We start from the raw sequence: 26,839 nt of genomic DNA on the forward strand, positions 1-26,839 counted from the left end.
CCTGGCTCACTCTGTTGTCTCAAAAAGATATTGGACTGTTATCCTTTGATGCTCTTTTCTAGGTCAAGACTGAATGATCTGAGTGCTCCCTGCCTGTTGGAGAGAGCATTTCTTTTAGGTGCTAGTTCTGCCCTTCCCACTTACCCATCTTGGTTCAAGACTGTGTTGGAAGAAAGAAAAAAGTGGCAAAACGAGGCCATGAACCTTCGAATCAGTCCAAAAAAATGGACATGGGGACAGTCTAAGAATCTGCCACAGGGTTAAGGAGATGGCAGAGGAACTTTATTTCAAGAGATGCAGTGTGTGGAGTGATGCCTAGTTCTCTGAGTCCTAGGGAATAAGAGTATTTTCACTGCTCCCAGCTCCATTCTCCCATCGCCTGGGGTAACAGAAGCCCAGCTTTTAAGTGGGAAGTGACTGCCCAGAATAAAGACTTTGTTTGTTGGCAGTGAGATACAGATATGTAAGGGGATAGAAGGTATATAACTCCTAAAACATGTTTCTAAAAGAGGGCATGGGGGAATTTATGCCCTCTCTGTCTCTTTTCTGTACTCTTGGTTTGGATGTGAAATGACTGGGGAGCCACGTCAAGCTGCACCTTAGAGATGGTGAAATGTAAAGTTGCTAGAAGGTGGTCACAGAGGGCTGTGGACCCACGAAGCTCACCCTGATCTACCTGAACAAACTATTGTGGAAAGAGCAGGGGGACGCTTGTTTCTCCTATAAGCCAGTGTTATTTGGGGTAGCAGTCAAACACAATTATGGTGTCAGGGAGCACAATGGTTACAGGTGTCAGGGAGCACAATACAGTGTTGACAAAAACAACATCCAAGGAGTTGGCACGTGGCCACATATGGCACCAAGGCCACAACATGACACGTTAACCACACATTCACATTACAAAGGGCTGAGTTCAGGTGGGCAAATGGGAGAGCGAAGGGAATCAAAAATGAGAATCACAATGAATACCTTACCTTTTTCTTGCTACAGTATATTTGCCACTTTTTCTCAGCTGGAAGTGCAAACATGGCTTCCCTGTGTTTGTCTGTGAGGTCAAGTTCATCCTAAGAAGAAAGAAAATAATTAGTATGACATAGATTAAATGTTACTCCTGTAGGGAACACTATCAATATCATTGGAGAGAGGAAGAAAACACGAACACATATTTAAATGAGTCTGGAAAAGATCAAAGCTGTTATCAAGGTGTGTGTCACTACTGTTAAGAGAGCACGTCCTGGTCTGGGGCCAGGCTTTGTGCACAACAGGATGGACGAAGCACAACCTCAGAAGTACTGAAGAGAAGTGGGCCCCACTTTGGCAGAATCATCCTGAGCTAATGCCAATAGCTCTGTAGGGTCCACTGAGCAGTGAAGGCCATCAAGCGAGGGAGTTTGGGATTAATCTTAATAAATCAGGGGTTTTGGGGGTCAACTACAAACACTGACTGGCTGAGCCCTGGAGGGCCCAGACATGATGTGGGGGAGCAACTGCTCTAATATGAATGTGAAATGTCCCCCAAAGGTCCATGTCTAAAGCTTTGGTCCCCAGGGTGGTGTTATTGGGATGGGATGGAACCCTGGGAGAGGACCTAATGGGAGGCCCTTAGGTCACTGGGAGTATGTCCCCACAACGGATGATAGGATCCAGTCTCTGCCTCTTGTTCTCTTTTGCTTCCTGGCCCTGAGGTGAGTGATTCTTCTCAGCCACACATTCCTGCAATAAAGTGCTGTCTTGTCACAGGCCCAAAACAATGGAGCCAGTAGATCATGAACTGTAGCCTCAAAACCTGTGAGCCAAAATGAACCTTTTCTTTTTATAAGTTAATACTCTCAGGTATTTTTGTTACAGTGACAAAATACTAACAAAGCCATAGGAAAAAGGCCTTGCTGTTGTAACAAACTTGGTACATTAGAGGCACCATGGGCAGATTAGTTGAAGCACTGGGTTACGCAAAGGACCATCAGATAAGCTAGGCATGTTGGTGCATGCTGTAATCCCAGCGACTCTGTAGGCTGAAGCAGGAGGACTGCGAGTTCACAGGCAGCCTCAGCAATTTAGTGAGACCCTAAGCAACTCAGTAAGACCCTGTCTCTAAATAAAATATAAAAAGGGATTGGGGAATGTGGCTCAGTGGTTAACGTGCTGGAATACAGAGTTCATTCTCTTGAACAAGATGAGCCAATGACGTTTTGGGGAAGAGTGTGACATTGTCATCACCATAAACCACAATGAACATTCCCTAAGCATTTCATGTGGGACATTTTCTCATTTAGTTCTCACAATGGCCCTAAGAGGTCCACTCTCTATTATACATCCACACTGTGATAATAATCCCATTGTAAAAGAGCTGGGTAAAATTAAGGCTGAAGATTAAGTCACTGGCTCAAGACTACATACCTGGTAAATGATGGTGCTGGGTTTCAAGCTGTCTAACTGCAGAGTCTAGACTCTTAGCTCCTCAGTTCAGAGTTTCGAAACATTAACTATAGGAGAGTGTAGCTTAGACTGGATAGTAAAGGAGGGCAATTTACTGATATTCATAGCGAATGAAATACAATAGGATAACGAATATAAACCAGGCAGAGAAAAGTTCTTAGCAATTCCTAAGAGCTCAGTCTACAGTCAATGTTGAGCAGCTGGTACTTTTTCATTCTGATAGGGAAAGTTATCTAGTCAAGCGTAGTAAATTTGTGGGTGTGGGTAAAACTTAAAAGCTATGAATTAAGGCACAGTAAGGTCTCAATTCCTGAGGAGTATGAACAAGTTCCCACCCCAAGAGGCTTCTGTGTTTATCTGCAGCTCTCCCACAGTGTGGACATGCAGACACAGAATACTGGCTTCGTATCTTATACTCCTACCACCATTTAGTCATCAAGTCCTATTACATCTTCCTTGAAAAATCTTATTATTTCCCTCTGTTTCATTCCCAGTGAAGTCACCCGAACTTACTTATGCCCTAATAACCTCTCCCTTGGCTTCTGGCACGGCCTCCCACTGCTCCTCCTTGCCTTTCCAATCTTTACTCAGCACTGCTAGAATTCTCAAACCGAATCACCAGGAGTGCTTCTTAAACCATCAACAAGTGGAGTGTCTAGGATTGAACAGGTGGGAGAAGCCACGTACATACACATTACTATTCAGTTTCCAGGTGTTTCTGATGCTGCTGGGTCTGGAGACCACACTTTAGAATCACTGCCCTGTCAACAGAGCACCGGTGCTGTTTCATGCTCCCAGTTAAAAAAACTTCATTACTTCCACAGGACCTGAAAAACTAATTATCCATTCCTCAGCCTGACTCTTGAGGTCTTCCATTTATAACCCAACTTACTTTGCTAGGCTTGTTTCTAGTTATCCCTGTACACCAGATCTCATTAACACCTCCACCTCCAGAGCTAAGGCATGCCAACTTCCCCAGGGAAGTTTTCAGTCTTGTAAAGTCTCTATTTCCTCCTCTCCGGGATGGGCATATTATTTCTCTTACAAAGATTAGCAACATCAACTAAACACGTAGTAATGCCTGGCACAGGGCGGAAACTGCACTGTAGATATTTCTCTTGTCATGTAAACACAAATGAGTTGCTATTTTCTTTTAAGAGCAAGGTAAACAGTTAAATCACACACACACACACACACACACACACACACACACACACGATTACATCCTAACCATAAGAAACTAGCTATTAAGAATTTCAACAATGAATAACTAGGAAAGGAATGAAGGGTTTTTACAAAAAATTCCATGATGAGGGAACATGTTTAAAATGTTAGAATTTTGGCAGGCAACTGTTATAGATCTGAAGTAATTATTTTCTTGCCTTTCTTCCTTTTTAAATTTCCTACAAGTCACACCTGCTCTCATCTATTGAAGAATGGGGGAAATAAGAGTAACAAATCACTTCCCAACAATCAAGTCAGTTAATCAAATGGTTCAATTATATATTGCTTAGTTTGGGGGTAAAAGGTGTTCAATTTGTGGGAAGAGAACAGCACAATTAATAATGCATCTTTTACTACACGATAGCAGTTTTTGCTAACTGAGCAGACGTGTGAAGAAAAGTGTGAACCCTAAAGCCTAGAAATTCACAGCAAAGGGTATTAATAGTACTTGACATTGCTGTTAGAGGTAGACAACTTCTGCTGAGACACAGAAATTACCGATTTTAAATCGAACACAGATAAAATACAACTTAAGGGCAGTTGGCTTCAGGCAAAAAGAAAATTTTTAAAAAGTAAAACAAAATATTAAAAATTGGTATAGGGTCTCTGGATGTAATTTTGGGTTATAGTAAGGAAACTGTAAGGAACACAGGGCTTGAGGTATGGCTCAGTGGTAGACTGCTTGCCTAGCACGTGCAAGGCCCTTGTTTTGATACCCAGCACCACCAAAAAAAAAAAGGAATAAATACAGACTAATAATACATAATAGCTAACAATTTTCGAGCAGTTTCTATTTGCTTAATAGTAATGTTTTATGTAGATTCATATATTTTGGTCCTCATATCAATTCTAAAGCGGATAATATTATCCCATTTTTCATAAATTGAGCAGTGTGTGCAAGGCACCAAAGCCAGCAGATAGTGAAAAAGGTACAGGAGTCCAGGCTGTCCGGTTACAGAGCCCGTGTTCTTAATCACCACACTGTTCATTCTGTCAACCAACCAGCAGATAGGCAGGATCACGTCATTTTTGATACAGACATGAAAAGTCTCCATGTGCTCTGTGTCTGTGAGTGAAAGAAGGAGGGTTTGTTGGCAGACATCCCTGGGTTCTAGGCCTTGCCCTTATTGTTTATGCAACCTTGGACAAGTGATTTAACCTCTGAACTTCAATTTCTTCATCTGAAGACAAAACAGTAATATATTCCTGTTAGTTTTCTCAATGATTTATTCCTGCAACCAAAATTTTGTTGTTGTTATTGTTAGTTGTTTGTTGAGTATCCAACTAAATGCCAGGCATTATTATGTAGGCACAGGACAGACAAAAATCTATCATCTTCTCAGGAGGGCAGAAGGGAAATCACATAATCACAGTATGATCACATGCTAAGATTCTGAAAGCCTGATTGTTGTGGGAAAGATGGGATCATGAAGGCTTTCCCAGCAAGGTAAAGTGACAGTTTATAGATGAACAGGAATTAAGGAGGTAAAAAACACTGGAGACAGTGAATGGAGGCTGTGAAAGCCACTCCGAACTTTGGTTTTTATCCTCAGAGCAATAATCAAAAGTCACTGGTGAATTCTGAGCAAGTATGACAGATCAAATTAGGCAATAATTTAATCTAGGGAGTGCCTAGGCACAACGTCCGGGATGTAATAAGACTCTCGCCCCTTCATTCCAAAACATCTCAGCTGTGACTCATTCAAGAATGTAAGACTATAAGAGACTATCACACAGCCTTAAGAGATCCATTAACACTTCCTGGCTGTCCTGCCCATTCTAGGATCAACACCAGGCATTATAAAGAATACAAAAATGAACGACACACCCTGCCTTCAAGGAATTTATCCTCTAGTTAGGAAGTCAAGATGACACAAAGCTTTCACAGCTCCTTTCTTTTCAGGATAAATTCCAAATTCCATAGAGGGTAGCACCTTCCAGCATTTGGGATCACAAGTGGACAACAACCTGTGAAACTTTTCCCAGAGGTCCCTTCCCATTGTTTCTAAGGAGCAATCCTACTCAGCCAAGCTTTTCCAGGGAATCACTATTCCCTACAGGTAGCCCATGCTTCCTTTCCTGGGACGGGTAGCAACTTTGTGCCTTATGGTATATATGGTATATAGCAGGGCTACCATTATGTTACTGGCAAGTCTGACTCCCACTATGAACTTGTTCCAGTGAAACAGGAACTCAATTTGCTCTATTCATCTCTGCACTAATTGTCAGTCCCTAAAACAACTTCTGACACAGCAGGAACAAAAAAAACAAACAAACAAAAAGACACCACCAACAACACCAGTAAGGAAGGAAGAAAGTGGGGAAGGTAGGGAAGCCGGCAAGGAGGGAGCATAGAAAGGGACGATGTAAGATACAGTGATTGTAATCAGTGTATTTTAAAGATTAAAACCTATGCTTTTTTTTTTCCTTTTTTTAAACAAAATGTACTTATAGTGAAATGTACAGATCTTAAGCACACCATTTTTGAGTTTGGCAAAAGCATACACTGAAGTGGTTGTAGCACTTAACACTTTAGAAACTGATGGTACCATTTTGCATTCCCATCAGCAAAATATGGCATTTCCAGTTACTCCTCGTTCTCACCAACATTTGTTGCTATGTCTTTTTAATTTTAGCAATATCAGTTTATGGGAAGTGTAACCTCTATGAAGTTTTATTTTGCATTTTCCTGAGGACAACTGATACTGACTATAACTTTCCACATGTTTATTGGCTATTTGTATGTGTTCTTTTTATGAAGTTACCTATTCAAATCTTTTGTCCATTTTTTATTAAATTGCTTATCTTATTTTTATTGACTTAAAGGGACTCTTTATAAGATTATGGAAATATCATCTTTGTCAGAGACATGTACTGAGAATACTAGCCTGGCTTGTCTTTTCATTTTGTTAGGAGTATATTTTGATCACCAGGTGGTTATATTTTTAATGAAATCTAATTTATCAAGATTTTTCTTTCAGACTTAGTGCTTTTAAGTCTTAAATCTTTGTAACTTATGGGCCAAAAAATACATTCCATGGTTTCTTCTAGAAGCTGTATATAGTTTTACTTTTGGCTTCCAAAAGCTTGAATCTATTGTCCATCCCACAGATTCTACTCCTGGATAACATAAAGTGCTGCTCTAGTTATAAAACAGGTGGGCTGCTTTTCCTTCTCTCCTTTCCAGTCACTTGCTCTCCTTGCTGGATACAGAGAAAAATAAAACACAGGTGATAATAGAGGAAGGAGAAAAAACAATGGGATACAAACTAATTTCAGAATCACTTTGACAGATTTGTTTCTTTAACCTCTAAAATTACTTCAAAGTAATGTTACAAGAGATTTTTCATTCTGATCATTAAAATACTGAAAGAGGCAATCAGGGGAAACAAAGCAATTAGGATCATCGTATCTCAAACAGTACCTCTACATGTGGATTTTTTAGATAAAGTAAGCGGTACAGAGGCAGAAAGATCAGTGTTGGTCGGAGGCGGAAGGCTGAAGATGATCAAATGGACACAGGGGAGGTGAGTCTGGAAAAGCTCTAGTGGTGACAGTAGCACCACTGTGAAGCCCAAACTTCCATTTATAATAGGTGGATTCTATGACCCATAAAGTACACTTTATATGTCAATAAAGCTGTTAAAAACCAAGTCAGGGTTGGGGTGTGGCTCAGTGCTGGAGTGCTTCCCTGGCACTAGGTTCCATTCCCAGCAATTCTCATTCATATTCATTTTTCTCTCTCTCCCTCCCTCCCTCCCTCTCTCTCTCTCTCTCTCTCATCTGCTTAATGATGCTCCAGGAAAACAAACAATTCCTACGTAGATCAGGCAGAGAAAATAGTCTTGTTTGTAGTAAGAAAATCAAATTCTGGTTGAAAATGTAGGTAAATCAAGGAGTTGGCTTAGAGGAGAAACTGAAGTGTATGAAGGAGGAGGCACCGCAGAGGAGCACTGGCTTCCTTGCTTCCTTGTGTGTCAACAGCCAAGCTTTCCACCAAAATCAACAGCCAAAGGTCATCAGCTGAGACCCAGGAAGCACACAGAGGAGCACTGGTTATAGACTCTTTCTTCTTTGCTATATTATTCTTTCTGGCTCAAGTTTTGAGAATCATTTAAAGGACATGATTTAGCAAGTGATGAGAGGAGAAACCGTGCACTAAGCCTCATTCCTGCCACAGAAAGCTCAAGTTTCATGAAAACTGGAACCAACAGACAGAACCGTACGGGCTCCTTTTGGAGAAGATATTAATTATACTTTTATATATTTATAAAATGTGTACTTTATGCGGCTAAGATATTTTGGAGAAAAGACATTTTTACTATTATAAGAAGACAGGACCTCTGAGGGAAACCCAGCGGTGGGAACTACAGTCTAGGCCTCACCCCTAACAAAGCACATTATTAAGCCCCACTGTGAAAAGCTTCTGCACAAACAAATCCCACCCGTCCACCACTCTGGAGCAAGCAGGCAGCTCTATAGAGAAACCTACATAAATCAGAAAACAATTGGCACAGCACAAATCAATCTAAGGAAATGGATTGATTTGGTAGATAAAACAAGGGAAGGAATTTTGAAAGAATATACAATAAGGGTCTTGAATGAGTAGAAAGATTAACGCTTTGTAACAAAAAACTGCTTTTAGAGATTTTAGCTCATTAAAATGTGACATTATTTGTAAACCCTCCAAAGCAATATTTAAAGCATTTATTCTTTGAAAATTGACCAAACTGATAAATTTCAGTGAGCTGGAAGGTAAGTTTCTGGGTAGCAAGAAATCTCTAAGCAATTCAGGATTTCTATTTCTGACGAGTGAAGCTAACCCTTTACATAATATAAATACACATACAGACAGAGGTTACCAGGACACTGAATGTTATGGGGCCCAATGGAGAATAAAGAAACAGAAGCCCACAGTCCCTCAGGATTCCCCTGCTCATCTACTCACTGTTTTGTGTATGCTTGTGTCTTGGGTTTCATCTTTTTGTTTTGCTTTTTAATGGTCCTTGACAAGCTAACCGTCCATCTGACTCAATGTCAAGAGCTTGCAGAATTTCCAACCCTATTATTACTCAGACAAGTCTGACTTTTCTCCTTCAAATTAGATACTTCTGGTATTTGCCGCAGCCACCAGGCCCAAGTCACCTAGCCTAACCCCAGTCAGGAGTTTCCTGCAGGCCCAGCAGGCTGCACCCCTATGGTTTACCTCAGGGATACACCACCATTAACAGTGCCCTCTCCGAATTGAATCCTCCCTTGCCACTTCACAGTACCAGAAATAGGTCAAACCCCGAAGAGGCCAGTGACCAGACCTCAGATCAGCAGTCATGGGGACAAGTACAATGAGGAGAGGAAAAGGCCAGACAAGGCAGATGGAGAACTGGGCGGGGGGTGGGGGGGTGGGGGGGCTGGGGGGGGGGTGACACTTTGGTAGCAAAATTAAAATTGAAATATTACACTTTGATAATTATAAGACTGTAATATCTAACTAAACTTATGCAAATCCAGCCCCATCAAAGCAAACCACCATCACATCTGGGAATCAGGAATTGCCAACGCAACTCTTTAAATTTTAACTGCAATGACCCTGAGATGGGTACCTTGTTTCCATGGTGGTAGTGAGAAATCTGAAAGTTAGATAAGACTTTTTCTCAGTTTAAATAAAGGTGTATTCAGTGAATTATTACTTGCTCCTCACCAGCCAGGAAAGCCAGAAATGGAAAACAACAGAGAGCTTTAAACCTCAAAAGGGATGTGTACACACAGAGAACAAACCTGGAAAGTTTCCAGCCTCTAAGATCTCTGCCAACATTCTTAGTCATTATGCAGAATGCCACAACCTGACTCACCACCACCTACACGCCAATCGTCTCTGTCTGACAGGCATGTTTTCATTAGATACAAAAATAAGAAGTAAGAAATCCCACAAGCAGAGAGGCTGACTAGGAGAAATAGTTATTACCTTCTTACTACTGAGGGTTTAGTGTCTTATACTATTCCCTTTCTTTCCCTTATTGTAGGCAATGCAAACTATATTCCATTTTCTAGACAAAGTCTGCTGCTAAACCTGCAGACTTCTTTTTTTTTTTTTTTTTTTAATTTTATTTTTTAGTTTTCAGCGGACACAACATCTTTGTTTGTTTGTGGTGCTGAGGATCGAACCCGGGCCGCATGCATGCCAGGCAAGCGCACTACCGCTTGAGCCACATCCCCAGCCCAAACCTGCAGACTTCTTGTTCAGCTTTTGTTATTCAACTAGAAATTCATCAGAGTGACTTTCTTTTAATTAATCTGAAATACCAGCAGAGTTTCCCAGTCATCTAAAATAAACAACTCTGTTGTCCATATCAAAATCATCTCCTAATATCCATCCATCCACCCAAATTTCCAGTTTTTAGTCTTTCACCCAGGGCAACTTCAGTTAACAAAGCTTAACAGAATTTCTAAGCAGCGTTTTCCTATCTAAATGGAGGGACTTTGTCTACTGGGTCACAGAACCAGCTGAGTAAGGCACCCTGAGGCTCAATGGGAAACTCTGAGGCCCAGTTCACACAGCCCCCTTCTCCACCACACACTACAGCTCAGCTTTCCCTAGTCCAGGCCCCTCCTACACCCTCAGGAGATTTGCTGGCAGCTTATCTGACACTTTTAAGCTTTAATTGGGTCAAAAGACAATCTAGCACAAGGAGTCTCTTCCCACAGCGCAGCTATGTATTTACTTTACCACGCAATAAATGGTAGAGAGACTTTTAAGAGTAGAAAATTTTTCTTAAGCGCTATTAATTATCCTTATCCTTTAATCTGCTACCCTTCACGGGGAACACTTTGGTGTTTCCCTAGTAAATAACAGCCCAATGAGGAAGATGACTAAAAAGGATGACAGGTGAGTGGGGTGTAGGGAGGGTGCAAGGATCAGCCTAAACCTATTACACTACTTCAAGAAGTATTCAAAACACAAACCCAGATGCTGATGGACTCAGCAGTCATTAATCCATTCACACATATGCATTCATTAAAATGCTTACTGAGCACCTGCTGTGTTATGCTTCAGTAACTAGTTATCCATCCATCCATCTATCCATTCAGACCACAAGCATTTATTGAGCACCTACTCTGGGCCAAGTATTGTTCTAGGCTCTGGAGTCCCTGAGACTGAAAATGCCAGGCATAACACTTGAGCCATTCTGTTCTGAGATGCAAAGGTGCATATTCATGGTGGATTTCACATGTTGAGTTATTTACATGGAAATAAACTCAAGCTGACAGCTGAAAAGATGGAAAGGGATTTTCTGACACCTTCTAAATCTACTATATGCCCATCTTTCCCGAAAACAATCCATAGTGTATTCTAAGTGAGTTTTCAGTCATTTGATTAAATTTGGTTCCTAAGTTTTATAATGTGTAATGAAATAAATACCTAGCAAGTTTAGGATGCTTCCAATAAATTCATTTAAAACTGAGCAAAAGAAAAAAACTTTTTGACTTTTTTAGGGATCTAGTCCCCCCCCCCCAAAAAAAAAATTCCAGCTCTTCATCCATGAGCCAGAAAATTCTAACTAAAAGATGTCATTAGTCACGGACCTCTCATAATAGGCATTAAGAAACAGTTTGAAATTTCAAAGGAATTCTGGAAATTGAGGGGGGTATTGGGGAGGTTCCAAACACAGCAGGTAAAAATTTTCAAAGACAATTTAGAACTCAAATATACCATCCATGTATTAGACATTTACCCAAAGGCCGTGTCGCATATGTTTTGTAAGAGCAAATGATGGTGTTAGATGATTCTCAGAGTGCCAAGATATATTCTTATATACAGTAATTTGTAAAAACATAACAACTACCAGAACCTTCTAGCCATTACTAAAACACACTTTCAAAATTACACTTGAAACCCTACCTAAGCACCACTTTTAGCAATCAATCTCCCTACCTTTGAACATCATATTATATGGCTTATATATGGGACTTAAAGGGAGTGGGCAGGTTAATACAATATATTTGACTTTGTGTAATTTACACCTGGGACTAAGTTAAATAATCAGGTTTTAAATTGTAGCTAAAGATAAGTAGGTCCATACAATTTGGGTCTCTTTAGGATTCATATAAATGGAAAATATCACATCCAAGGGGATTCATAACCATTATTAGTATAATAAATTCAGACGTGGCTTTGCACTACTTCCATGTAAAAAGAACATTTTCCTGTTTCTTTCCTCTGTCTCTTCATGGTCCGCCATTTCAAATTCCTTTGATTTGATACTAAGAAAAATCCAGAAATAAGTAATAACTAGATTGATAACAATGTATCTAACATGAAGTCAAAATCCAAATTTAACAGCCTGTAGGAAAAAAGCTTTTAATGATCTTCATGAAATAAAATACAAATTTGAGACTACAAGGAAGAGATTTACCTTAGGCTTTAGTGGCTACTCTTAGTGAATCAGAAGACTAGAAGGAAACTTTCAAGCCCGTCTCAACCGTCTTACAGTCTTACAAGCAGAGAGTAGGGGCTTCAGCCAGTACAAAGAAATGTGTAATGTCCACTGGCATGAAAATCTGCTACCAATCCTACTTTGATTCTCAGAAGAAATGCAATGTTCTATTCAAAAGCACAACAGATAGAGGTGACCAAAACCACTTACATCAACATCAGTATCACAAACTGTCTGCTATTCTCAGGGCCAGAATAATTTATCTATCAAGTTCTGGACTTAAGATCATTTTTTGACACCTTTAAATCGATTGTATTTTGGCAGCAGTTCACATTTACTACACAGGAATTTTAACACATTTAAGCCCATATCTATATTCCCACTTCCCTTTGTGATATACTGCATATTTTCACACTGTCCTAAGCATTTTTCTATGAATTCATCAAGTTGGCTCATCCATATAGGCTGTAGTGTCAAGGGAAGATCCACTCAATACCTTTTTCTTCTGTCAACTAGTTGTGTCTATCAGCCACACAGAATTTTCTCTTTTGACATTTAGAGGTTTGTCAAACGAAAACAAACCTCATGGAAACAGACCCATTTTAATATCAATTCCTTCATTAGAGTCTGATTTTTGGCTTCCAGACAACAGGGTACTCTGAAACTATTCTAGATATGTCTTTGAAGTCTTTACAGTCTGGTTTTCTCTGCTTAATTATCAAGCAAGATTTTACACTCTAATTAAGAAACAATAAATTAAAACTATGTCTCCTTACCAGTATTTTTTTTTCTTCTATCAGTTTAAAATTAAATGTTCCTACTACCCAATTTTTTTGTCTTTCTTGGAGACAGGGAACAGAACAGTGCCTCTGAGGAACTCTATTCTTAGTCATGGTCTTAGTGTAAAAGGCAAGTTTTAAAAATAAAGAAATAAAATACGATGAAACTTTTCATTGATTCTGGTGACAATGAAAGAATTTTATTATGAAAGCAAGCTTAAAATATCTCTAGTAATGGAAAAGAAATTATGTCATCCGTCTGAGAAAAGAGGTAATGATTCCCACGGCTGATGGGGCAAAATTTGTACATCGGTATTTCTTAAGTCTGAGTTGGATTCCTGTTGCTCCTTTCATACCAATGTGACTTCAGAGTATATTGAAAAATGAAGAGATTACTGATGTGAGTTCCCAAGTGAATGTATTTGGCACAGTGACTATGAACTCATCTAAATCTGATCTATCAACTAAATTCTCGCCCATTCTTACTATCTTGGTTTCCCAGATTCTGTGCTTGTTACTTAATGTTGAGAATGTCCTCAGAACTTAATGAAATTGGCCAATACCAATTATATTTATATATAATTATAGTGAAGACACATTTTCTTACCCTACTGTATCCAACATCACTATCTTTTCGTTTGGATTTTAACTCTGACAACCCTCGGGAGTACAAAGGGTGGTTTTGTGACCAGTAATGGATTTCTCAACATATTTCTTTAAAATGTTTTACGTTTCCTAGAAGGCACAATACTAGGTATCATCTTAAATCATTTGAACCGTTGGCCAAATAAATGGAAGAATAAAAATAGGACTTGAAAGAAGACAGATGAACCAGAAAACAGTAAAAAATGGAATTGGTAACATTTCAGGATTAGAGAGGCATGGGCTCTTGCTGCATACATTTTCAACTAGCTATAAATTCACAGTGCTGTATTATAAATGAAAGCTTTCCTTTAAAAAGTCCATGAAACAGATTCTAAATGTACAACATGTGAGCTATAAGAGGTGAGATTTACTATAATACACTTCAAAAATAATAACCAGACTTTGTTTTAAATCTGAATTTCTCCTCTAGAATCTCACACAGGAAATGCAGTTGGACTTTGCGGCCATTTCACAGGGCAAAAGAGCTGAGGGTGACAGAAGCAGAAACCTTAAGGAGGATACCAACTCCAACACCTCTGCTGCTGTTGGAGATTCTGCAGGAAACCCTCAACCCTGGGGATATACTCCAGAAAAGAGCAGTAGGGGGCTCCTAGTATTTCCCTCTCCTTTCTATTTCAAAATTAAAATAGCCAGAGGAGGTGTGTTGTTGTCAGAATAAGGCTCAACAACTGAACTTAAAGGGAAACATATTCAGAATCTACTCAGTGAAACCTGATACCATGGTTAAATTACCAACACCTCACAGAGGTTATGGAGAGCAATGGCTGTTTTTATAAATGTAGCCAAGTAACAAAATGTTTTGTTGTACTACGCTTTATCCAGTTCACTGGGAAAACCTGTAAGAAAGCAGAGGTGTTCTCCTCTGGTTCAAGGAAGAATTCGAGATATATATTTCAACAAACAATCCAACCAGGACCAATCTGCCTTTTCCAGGCTTGGATTCCCAATCCTCCCTGCCTCCTATTTTGAGGCTCCATCTAAACTGAACCTCATTCAGTTCCTTGAGTCTTCCATGCTTTCTCTCTTACCTCCCAGCATTTATACATCCTGTTCTCACTGTCTGTAACACTCTCTTCTCTCCTCCTTGCTGAGATAATAACTCTTTACTTTTCATGTTTCATATTCAATGTCACTTCCCCCAGGAGGCCTTCTAAGAACCTTCACACTAGACAGAAAGCGATAGGACTGAGTGTCAGGAAACAGCACCTTCCTTCCTCAGCACGTCTGGAATTACCAGAGAGCTAAGCTAAGGAATCAAGCAAATGGAAATCAAAATACCTTTCTCTCACTCATGAAAGCTGCATTGGAGAACCCGAAAACTTTCATCTACAGACAAAATGAAGATTTCAACGCTGAATTAGACACTCACCCACTAGTTGCAGGGATGGCCAGACAACTGCAGAACTTTTTGAGGAGGATCGTTAGTGTGGAATGTATAACATTAAGGGTCAAAGACTGTGTTTTCTGAAATCAGGTGGACTTGTAGCAAAACAGAAAGGTGGAGGAACTGAGTTCCACAAAGAAAAGTAGGAGCTGGAAGAGAGGCCTGGAGTGTTATTCCAGTAAAACTCTCTCCTCATGAAAAAAGGGGAATAAAGACTCTTCCCTAACAAAATGTCCTGCTTGAGCAGACCCGCTCATAGCACTGGATCACAGTTGATGAGACTGCATATATAGGTGCCTGTCTTCTCTACTATCTTCAACTCCACAGTGTCATCAAGAACTGTGTCTGGTTTGCTCAGGATCTAGCATAGGCAGGCACTTACCATGCATCCACATCAAAACAGTCAGTCAACAAATGACATATCCCTCTGTTCGCCCAAAAGGAAATCTGCTACTACTAATGTTGAGATGCAAAAAGTTACTTAATGAGGACAATTTAGACTGTTGTCAAGCCTAGGACTCTTCAAATATGTTGGCTGGGATAACCTAAGACCTTTCAGTGCTTCTGATAAAGGAAAGAAAATAGTGAATCTTATTTTAAAGAATCAGCTTCAGATTGTTCTTTATTTTGACTAAGGCACAAAGCAAAGAGGAAGAAGTAGAGAGGGGAGGAGGAGGCAGGATAGAGAATACAGAAAGAAAAGAATTAATAATCAAAAGGCATAAAATGTATGGCCAGCAGAGATTATTCAGATACTCAATGTTTTATTTGTAAATATTCCAAATAATTTAGTATTTCTTAGCAGGACACTTTATTTCTATCTGAAAACTCACACACAAAAAAAGTAATCCCTACATTATATGTCTTTAGTCCTTTAGGAGCTATTAAGCAGCTTGAAATGCAGCTGGTTAATCAATTAAAAAGGAATAAATAAGAACAAGTGCTGCTGGGCACTGTGGTGCCTGCCTGTAATCCCAGCAGCTCAGGAGGCTGAGACAGGAGGATGGCAAATTCAAGACCAGCCTCAGCAACTTAGTGAGGCCTTAAGCAACTTAGTGAGACTCTGCCTCAAAATAAAAAAGAAAAAAGGGTTGGAGATATAGCTTAGTGGGTTAAATGTCCATGTTGCTGGGGTAAATGTAAGATGCTACAGCTACTTTGGGACAGTCTGACAGTTCTCAACAGTTAAACATAGAATTCCTAAGGACCAGCAATTCCACTCCTAGGAATATGACCACACGAACTAAAAACATATTTCCATGCAAAGACGTTTACGTGAATGTTTGCAGCAGAATTATTCATAATAATCAAAGACTGACAAAACCCCAAATGTCCATCAATGCCTAAAGGATTTAAAAATGTGGTATGTCCATACAATGAATGCTATTTGGTAATAAAAAGAAATGAGGTACTGCTACATGCTACAATGAACGAACCATGAAAAAATGATGCTAAGAAGACAGTCACAAAGGACCATTTATTGCATGATTCCATTCATATGAATTGTCTCCAAATTACCAGAGACAGAAAAGAGATTGGTAGTTGCCAGGGGATGATGGGGTTGGGGATCAATGGGGAGTGAAGGTTTATGGACATGATGGTTATTTTTTAGGATGATGAAAATGTCTTAAAATTGATTTTGAGGATGAATACACAATTATGTGAATACACTGAAAGCCCCTGAATTGCACAGTTTAAATAGGTAGATTCCATGTATATCAATCATGTCTCCATAAAGCTGTTAATTTAAAAGACAGGCAGGATGTGGAACTAGGACCCCCAGAAACCACTGCATCTTGTGACTGTGAATTCTGGTTCCCCTGCTGTGGCAGGGAGCCTGCTAAAGAACTGGCTCCCTTTCTAAGAAGATTCTCACATGGCCGACTTCCTAACCAGGCTTACTCTTTTAATGAAATGATAAGGTTGCAGTAAGCACTTCTGAAAGAAATCCATTTGCTATCACTTTTTACAAATGTCATGAGTGACTCATCAGAGGAGGCATAGGAAACCAGCTTACAATAGCTGGCTCTGATGAGAGGTTTTCCAACAAAAGCAGAGGTGAAGCAGCCTGCAAGCCAGGTCCCACAGTGGCCCATTCACAGCAAGAAGATTTGCTTTAAAGAAAAGGAAAAACATGCGGCATTTGCCTAGAGTGTTGTGCCCAGAAAAACAAACAACAACATCTCTCTCATCCCTCCTGCTGGACTGGGATGTAGGGAATAATGTATCTGTTAGGTGCCAGCCTTTTTAAAGAAGTTATCTTCTTTAATCTTCACACCAATCCTATCAGAGGTAGTATTGCCCCCATATTATAGGCAAAGAAACAAGCTTAGATTCAAACAGAGCCCACCTTGAAGGAAATCTCCCTAGGCTGAAGAGCTGGCAGCAAGAAGAGCCGTCAGACTCCAGAGCCCTGGCACTCTTTGCCACCACTCCCTCTCCTGTATGTGGGAAGAGGCAGCCTTGCTCCCTCAACTGCTCAGTGGAACCCAGAGCAGGAGTGTCCAGTGGTTTTGAGCTCACCTCTCTTGCCCCAAGCCTCCCCCTGGCAGTTGGAAGGATTTGTGGTCTAAGTCCCTAAAGTCAGGACTAGACAAAAATCCATCGTCACTCACCAGGACAGATACAAACCTCAAGATAATTTGTTTTCCAATGGTTTGGCTCAAAGTTCTGGTTTGGCATTGGGTTTTTAACAACTAACAGCTGTAGGCAATTTTCACACAGAATAGAGACATCAGTAAGGAATAGAGAATGGACTCTTCTCCTTTATAAAGAAGTAACAGGGATCTGCCACCGCATGGGCTCCTGCTTTGGTCTCATTTTGGGAGCCAACTGAATGTGACTGAAATGGACATGGGATACCCACTGGCTCCAGTGCCTCTGAGGATGTCTTCAGCTATGAGCCATACCATCTCCTTAGGTTGACTTTCAATTTTAAAGTACTTTGAGTAAGAAATTTTAAAAACCCTGTAAATGCATTCTGATGTCCTCCTTGACTGCCTTCATAATAGGTGATTCACTGCCCCTCCCTGGGAGAGGACTATGTGTTCTCCACCCACCCCAATGACCTCAGGCTTGGCCATGTGACCTGTGGTGTTAGTCCCTGCAGGAAGACACCTGTGTAGTCAAGTGTGGCTATGTGAGCTCTATTGGCAATGAAATGAGGGCACAAAGACATGTTACTTTCAAGCATACACTTGGAGCTCACTAGTAGGTCTAGGTTGACATCTCTGTCATTCCTCTTGGATAGAAGATGGCAAGGAACAGAACCACAGCTGGCACAAGGAGAATTTACAGCATTAGTAAGAGACTTTGCTGTTGTAACCACAGAGGTTTTGCTACTAACACAGAACTCCTTAAAGATGATGGAGACAGCTAGTAACATGGATCCCCTGCACTTGTCTCGTTTTTGACTCCTGCTGACAGCTCACCTCCACGTAGTCTCCTCCACCTCATCACCTTGTCCTACATAACAGACATGCACACAATCTGTGTAGAGGTGTCGTGCTTACTCCTTTGGTGGCACTACACCTTCTTCATCATTGGTCCCCTTGCTACTGAAATTGTCAGGTCTGTGGGGGCAAATTCTAACTTTCTATTTTGACCTCCTCATTGATAACCTAGAATAAAGTTCTGCGATGGATAGAGAAGGGAGAGGGGACAGATTCCTTAAACAATGAAAATATTCAACATCATAAAGTACAAACATACTGTCACGAGTCATCTCTTCTTTATTTAAACCAATTCTGGTTGGAAATAGACCCATTACTCTGGTCAGGAGACCAGAACTCAAAAACTCTCTCAAATTGACTTCTCCTTTTGTTTTATAAGTGAATTCTGGTCTGTAAGAGCTGGAGCGACATATGATCAGTTCCCATATCACCTACGGAAGGCAGTGACAGAGCTCACTTACTTAACCTAAGAGTCATGCAAAATGCTAGCACTGTCTGGGACTGTTGAACAATCTAAGTCTGATTAGGACTGACTCCATTACAAAACATCAGTAGTGACTGGAGAGGATATGGTACCCTTATAACATTTTACTAAGCACTTTCCAGAGCCAGACACTGGGCTACTCTCCACTGTGCATAGTTCTCATTTAAACATTACATCAAACCTAGGAGGGAGTACTATTTTCTCCACTTTCCATAAAATGGGCTTAGAAAAATAACATGATTTTTCTATATCTATGCAGATAAGTTAGAGCCAGGGTCTCCCTAATCCCCATATCAGTCCCCCTTAAACTATGCCATAGTGTCCTCTGCAATGCCTGAAAGTGAAGCTGAAGAGTCCACTCTCATCTCTACATAAATGGGTCCCACACTTGACACATCACCTCATTTGAGGAGAGTGTGTTCCAACTATGATAGCATCTATAAAAAGTTTCCCACAACAGTTATTATTCCAATCCTATCATTAGGCTAAATAATGATACAGTGCTTAAGTAATAATGTCTCTCACAAAGGATCAAGGACAAGTTGGGAAGAACAACTAGTTTTTAACAAGACATTAATACTACGCGTTGGAAGTGGGGGTATAGGAGCAGCGGGGAATCCCAGAAGGTGTGAAGTACATGAAGGAATTATTTATATACGCAAGTACAGACTCGGTGGGATGAGGAGGAATTAGGAAGAGCAAGTACTTGGATGTAGTAATGCCACCCTCTACCTCCTCCTTCTCCACAGCTCATTGCTGACTATGAAGGTGCAGGCATACAGAGAGGACTAGGGCCATTTCAGTGGAAAAGGAAGTACATGGCAAACCAAAAGAACCCATTCATACCCCCTCCTCTTCTCCCTCCCTGGCTCCCTCCAATGCATAGAAATCTAGGACTCACCACAAGTTCGCTGAACATGACGTCCAGCTCCTCCACAGGGGGCATGGGCAATGCTGGCTCCATGGTCTGAAGCGCAAAATTGCTATCATTTCGCAGTCGATATGTGATTTCTGGGTGGTCATTATTTCGGAAACAGCAAAAGATGAATGAAATCCCCCGTCCACTTCTCTTCCTGGGAGCCATGGCTAAACTCTGTGCTCTTTCTGGATATGACTAAACTCTGTGAAGAGAGGACATGACATGGTTAAGACTGCAAGAGACAAAGAACATTTTGAAAAGTTAGACCAATTCAAGAGCCCCCTGTGCTGGCAGCAACGTGTGGACCCTTCAGGAAACAGAGGGTGGTCCCAAGAAGGCTGGGAGTCTAACTGGGCAGAGAGCCCATATCCTTCTATTCACTTGCCAAGTGTTTGCTGTGATCAACTGCTGAGCAAACAAGCAACGTCACCCACTCCACCCACAACATGCTCTAACCACACAGAGCCACTGGCCATTTTTTGTACATCACGTTCCTTTTCCTGCAATCTATTTTGTTCATATTATTCTCCCTGTAAAAAATGACTTTTTCTTCCTTCCCCCCAGGAGATCTCATTCATTCTTTAAAATCCAATTCCAATTTCTCCCTTCCCTTCCCTTCCCTAGGTGGAATTAATAATACCATCTATATGCTAAGGAATAATGGAGGAAGCCAGTCTGACATGTGTCACAATCTCGTTCTTCAAGCATGTGAAGATCCTGTTAAACCACGGTAACCCAAAGCGGGCAGGAGGCATCGTGCATTAAAGTACTTTGTGGCCCTAAAGCCCTGTCCAGTGCCAGGAAAAAAGGAGCCATTCAATAAATGCTGATCATGTTGAATAATTTCAATTCATGTCAAAACCAAAGGGACTTAATATGAGCCAAAAGTGTCAGAATTTTTCAAATAGAAAAGATGGAATGAGTTCACCAATAAGAAAATGGCTAAATAATACATTCACCCAAAAGAACACTACTCATTCACTGAAAAGAACGAGGCATCCATATATGTAGATAAGGAAAAATGTTCTAGATCCCATATAGTACACATACTATATATTATAGGATTACCTGTTTTAAAGAAAGTGTTTGTATTAATAAATCTATACAACAAAGTATTAACAACAGTAACCCCCCAAATTAAAAAAAAATGGAAGAAAGTTGGAAAAGAATTTCTTTCACATTACAGCCTTTTGAATTTTTACCCCCAAAATGTTTTAAATGAATACAAAGGGTTTTTGTTTGTTTGTTTGTTTTATGCTACTACTACAAATATTGCCTTTCTAAGTGATACCATCAAATGAAAAAGCAAGTCAAAGAAGAATAATGTCCTCAGCATGATGCCAGAGAATATTTTTGAAAACAATCTCATAAAAACAAATTTTAAAAAACCCACACTAACATTTACATGTAAATGCATAACAAAGAGTTTGGAAAGGTACACAGCAAATTCCAACTCTGAGAGGGACAGAACTGGGAAAAGGCAAGAAAGGGGACATTCTTTTCATGCTATAGTTTCAATAATGAGCATTATTTGTGTTTAATTTTTATAGATTTTTATTTTTTAAAAAGAAACAGGGTTAATAAAAAAAATGTTGAAGGAGAATTGTCTCTTTAAGGGCTAGAAAGAGCAGAGGAGGAGAAAAACACCTCTGGCAGGGAAGCTGGCACAGCAAAGGCAGAAGTTCCCTGGAGAAACAGCAGAGAGACAGACTAAACAGTGGGGCTGATGAGTCTGGAATCATCCCACAAGCAACAGGAGTCACAGTCAGCAATAGCCTCTCCTGAGTAGAAAGCAGCTGTGGCTGGGTCTTGATTGCACTCATTTCTCAGAGTTGTGGACAAGTTACCTCGCTGGGGAAGAATCTACCAGGAAGGCTGAGCACCCCTCAGAGCACAGAGCACTGCCTGCCAGAGATGCAGTTAATGTCACCATGCTGACAATCACTACCCACCAGAGCGTGTCCTCACAGACAGGGCTAACACTACTGTGGGCACTTCCTGGAAGGCAAGGAAAGACCTAAGGGGGAAGCAGAGGTCCACATCTATCCTGGAATTGATTTCAGATCCTGCTACACAGGATCAGAGGTGTGGCACCCCCAAGGTGGAAGCCAACAGGGAGAAGCTTAGGGTAGATTAAGGAAGACACCCAGTGTCTGGGATAGGGAGAAATGGGGATAGAGTCCCTGGCTGTGTTGTCTTCAGACCAAGTTACCTGTTAGAAATGTCCCAGGCATAAAGTATCCAAACTATCAGGCTAAGGTACTCCAAGCACCTCCTATCTGGAAGACGCCAATCCGGGCTTTTCACTTAAGCTTAATCCCAGCAGCTCTGCTTTCATCTACTTTGGGTATTAAAATATTATGTATCAACTATTTTATACAAATCTCCTCTGACTATCAATTACCATTAGAAGAGTATGCAAAAGCCCCCAGGGCCACCACAATCTGTCCCCTGCCTGCCTTTCTACCTACCACGCAGCACTCTTCCTGAGTCATTGCACCTCAACCACATGGGCCATGATGGCCTCACAGTCTTTGCACCAACAGTGTCCGTGACTGGCATGTCCAGGCTCACATCTGATCATGGCTGATGCTTCTCATCACTAAGCCTCATCATTTTCTCTAAGAGGTCATCGCCCACCACCCCAAAGTAGTAGTAATCTTTCCATACCCTATTCATTATTCTTTTATCCTGTGTTATGATAAAGAGTGGCAGTGGCCACTATTTGAAGTTATCTTATTTGATTATTTCATGCAAGTAAGGGCCTTTAATATATTGCTCACTGCTTGTCCCCAGCACATAGGATATAGATACTTATATATTTAATGAATGAATATTGGACTTAAATTTATAATATCATTTTTAAAAGGTTCTACTTCAAAAAATTTTAAAGATTATGGGGTATGAGATGAAAGTCAAAGGAGTCTTAAGTTTTACTTATAAGATTTTGAGCTTTTAAAGAATAATATATTCATACATTATTTACATACTTAAAAATAAAAGTCTATACACAGAAGAGAGACTAAAATGTGTCAACATTTAATAATGGGTAGTTGAGAAGAGTTTTTGTTCTTAAGTTTTAAAAGTAAAACTCTACCCATCGACATATGGCATCTTCCAAACCCCAAGTCTAAAACCTGTCACCAATTTCTTGATTTCATAATTAATATTACAATTAAAAGTTCTCATAAACAACTATGACTTGTAAACACTACTAGAGTCAGGCCTTCTGCTCACTCTGAAAGTTGGCACCTGGAATTCTCTGGGATGAGAAGGCTAAGAGCAGGGCTTCCATCATGGAGTCCTGTGTGATGCTCTAACTGGCACTGAAATAAAGACTGAGCAGAGACATCTACCGTCCCACTCTGTTGGAACATACATCTCTTGGCCTGGGGTGCACGTATGTGTACAAGGTTATACAGGACATAGGAAGTACTTGGGATTCCTTCGGCAAGTGTGTATGAATACTATTTACTAGACACGATGGTAGGCACTGAAGAGTAATGAGTCCCTTATTGGTGGAGATAGTAGTACACCAAGTCATTATAACAAAGGTAACAGGACATGTCCTACCTGTGAGTGCTAGGTAAACGAGCAGGAAGCACCTAGGCAAGAACTGGGAAATAGTCCCTGATGGATGAGTGGAGTTTCGGTAGAACATGGAAAGCAGGGCGCTTAGACAGAGGGAACCATACAAAAGGCAAGAGGTGGGCAGAGCATGGCGAGAATGAGGATTGAGAGGTATGATACAGACTGCACTGTGTGCCCTGTCTTCCCACAGCTGAGCCCTGGACTCTCTTCTCCTACTCAAGATCCAATGGTATGCCCAGTACCGTTCTAAACTAGCTTTCTGTGCCCCAGTGAATTGGATTTTAGCTTAACTTTTTCATCTTTTCTCTTTCCTTAAAAATATCCTATACTTTTCTCATTTTCCATGTCCCATAACATCTGTGCTCTTCTCTTCTTATACCCAAGTGCTCCCCTCATTCTTTCCTGTCCTTGTCTTTGTCTTTCAATATCTTCCCACCTGAAAGAACCAATCCCAAGAGTACTTGGTGCAGTGAGATACATCCACTGCCTGCAGTAGCTGAAATTTGGTTCAACATTTCTGAAGGACAATTTATCAAAGCCTTAAAATAGTCCACATTTTGACCTAGTATTTCTACATGTGAAAATATATTCTCTTTTTGTGTAGACTATCAAAGATGTCTACACAAAAAACTTTTAAGGCATGATCTGAAATAGCAAATGAGATCACAAAGTAAGTGCTAGTAATACAGAACTCTACGAAAAGGTACATAAATAAATAAATTATCATACAACTAGGTGATAGACCACTAACCGGCCCTTTATAAAAGAATATTTAACTAGTACAAAAAATCACCACATAAAAAATTAAAAATAGGTTATGTAATAGACCATTCTTATAAGAAAAAAATTCACATATATAACCAGGAAAGAAGAATGAGAAAAACGTGAGCAGCAAGTAATTCTGTGACAGATTGTGTACATTAACTTTTTTTTTTTTTTTGCTTATTATAAAAAAGAAAAAAAAAAAACCTCTCTGTTCTTTCCAAGTTATCACAATGAAGGCATACTACTTTCACAATTTATAAATTAGATGAGATATTCCAAAAAATTTTTTTCATTGGCCAGGAATGTGGCTTAGTGGTAGAGTGCTTGCCTAGCATGCATGAAGCCCTGGGGATCTTTAGTACCACCAAAAAAAAAAAAAAAAAAAAAAATCAAGGTTATGGTGATCTATACACCAGTTTCTCAAACTATAAACTGTGGTAAAGGACTAGTTGTTTCCCATTTAATCTGTTATAAATGGATATTTTTATAAAATATAGTACAAATACCTCAACAATGTTAAATTGTTATAAAGATTTCTCTAAGTGCTTGCTCTCAATTCTTTAACCCAGTACAGGTTGGCAGCAATAGCACTGATGTACACTGGGTCCTGCGAGTTGAGACTTATCTCATTAAAATATAACTGCTAATGTTTGTCTCCGGTATAAGTCCTCAGGGCAGATACCACATACCATTCAGAAGCTAGGCCAATGCCCTGCATGTCTTATTGTCAATTAACTGAAGAGAGATTGCTCAGGACAAGGTCAGCATCACTGAGTGTGTGAGTGTGACAGGGTAGGGGGGAAGAGTTCACAATGCAGGGAGATGAAGGCAAGAAAATCAAGTAGGCTAACATGTGCAAGTAGGCTATAGTCCAAGCTCAGCTTTCAACTTCATTCTAAGTCATTCTTCCAGACAGACTTGCTAACCTACCCAACTAGACATGGTCTGGGCTCTCTTAGTATTTTATGACCCCCATGATGCAGAACCAACAGTTACAGCAATTTGAGACCTGGGTCTTTCTTCCCTTCTTGAAGAGTCAGCTCCATAAGGAAAAGTGCCTACAGTCTATGTTTCTTAGTGCCTCACATACAAGAGTATAGCCAAAGTATTTGGAAAATAAATAAAGAACAGCAATAGTTTTTCTTTTGCATTTTGCAAGTTGTTTCACATAAACTCAAAGTACATTACATCCTGGTTGTACTGAGGAGGGACAGGGAAATTATCTAAAAATCAATCCAAAACATTCTCTGAGTCTTAGAAAGAAAATGCCAACAGTTCTATAAAGAAAAGAACATGAAGGTGTTGGCTAGTTTCTAAAGTGGGTAATAAGATATAGAGCCTATTACAGTCAAGAATCTAACTGAAATCATTTTAATAAGGACCCAAATTTTGACTGACAGGCAATTTGTATTTAAAAGACTTGGTAAAGCCCAAAGGCCAAGTTTTTATGCTGGCTTCTCCATGGAACCACAAATAAAAGATCCCTGATTAAACCCATCCTAGACTACAGATGATGGCATGTCTTTGAGATTCCCAACTTGCAATCATTTTATGTACATATTTGGAAATCCATTGTTCAGATCCTCATCTCTCAAATACACACCAAAACAGGAAGCAAAGTGATCATCCCATTTGACCTTCAGAGGTAGCAGCCACATACAGCCAGCCCTCCTACCTGCTCCAGTACTTCACAATCAGGAGTGATCCCAACAACTGCCCTGTGCATGTGAGTCACATGGCCATTCACACTCATCACTTCATTCCAACACAGGGGAGACTTGGTTTGCTGGGGAAGGTAGAGATGCTCATGTGGAAAAAGCCTGACTGGTTGGGAGAGGGCTGGGAGCTTGGCAGAGGTAGGGAACCTGCCTAGCGGTAAGGCTGGAATCCAGACTCCACCTCTCCAACCTCAAGGCCAGGAGCTCAGCCTCCCCTCACCTTCCACCACAATGACTACAAGTTGCTCTCCCATTCCCTTGATTCCCTAGTCTAGGGGTTGGCAGACCTTTTCTGCAAAGCGGCTGACAGTAAATACTCTGGGCTTTGTAGGCCATTAGGACTGCAATTGCAAGTACTCAACCCTGCCATTTTGCCATGAAAGCAGTCGCAGACATCTGTAAACTTAAGTTCCAATAAAACTTGACTGTGGACACTGAATTTCATATAACTTTCTCACGTCACTAAATGATATGTTTTAAAATTTACTTTCAACCATTGAACACGTACAACCCATTCTTAAGCCATTGATCACAAAAGCAGTTGACAGGCTCATGTGCCTTTGATTTGCAGATCACCAATGAGTGTCTATTCCTTCATATTTGTCCACTTAATTGTTTAAGCAACGGTAGACAGTGTGATCAGGTACGGCCTACCAGATAGGTGACGCTTAGTTGAGACTGGATGGATAAAGTGGGATCAGCCCTGTAAAGTACTGAAAAGGATTTCAGACAGGAGGAGTGTAGGGATTGGATTGAGCAGGTAAGGAACTGGCAAATTTGAGTCAGGGAGGGAAGACAAAAGTTGTGAGTAATGGGAAGCTGGAGAAGACAGAGGCTCAGACTGGAAGAGCCACACTGGAGTGCCAGGCCTAGCATATTTGATTTTCCAGCCCTCATCCTCAAACACCCTAAACATTGCCCAAACCCAGGCCCCATGCACACACAATTTGCCAGCATCAGACCTTTACACCAGCTGCACCTCTGAGCTC

At 40.4% G+C, this 26,839-nt stretch overlaps 1 protein-coding gene across 1 annotated transcript in view; it reads right to left on the reverse strand.

Moving 5' to 3' along the window:
- The window catches only part of Daam1 (dishevelled associated activator of morphogenesis 1), a 166,822-nt gene that overhangs the window by 78,359 nt on the left and 61,624 nt on the right, over positions 1–26,839 (reverse strand). The window contains exons 2-3 of the mRNA XM_071607998.1: positions 19,759–19,978; positions 975–1,064 (exon numbers count right to left, since the gene is read on the reverse strand). Coding sequence (XP_071464099.1) covers positions 975–1,064; positions 19,759–19,941 — 273 coding nt within the window. The 5' untranslated portion in view covers positions 19,942–19,978. The remainder of the gene's footprint in view (positions 1–974; positions 1,065–19,758; positions 19,979–26,839) is intronic.

Source organism: Marmota flaviventris, chromosome 2 (assembly GCF_047511675.1).
Source record: "Marmota flaviventris isolate mMarFla1 chromosome 2, mMarFla1.hap1, whole genome shotgun sequence".
Classification (NCBI taxonomy): domain Eukaryota; kingdom Metazoa; phylum Chordata; class Mammalia; order Rodentia; family Sciuridae; genus Marmota; species Marmota flaviventris.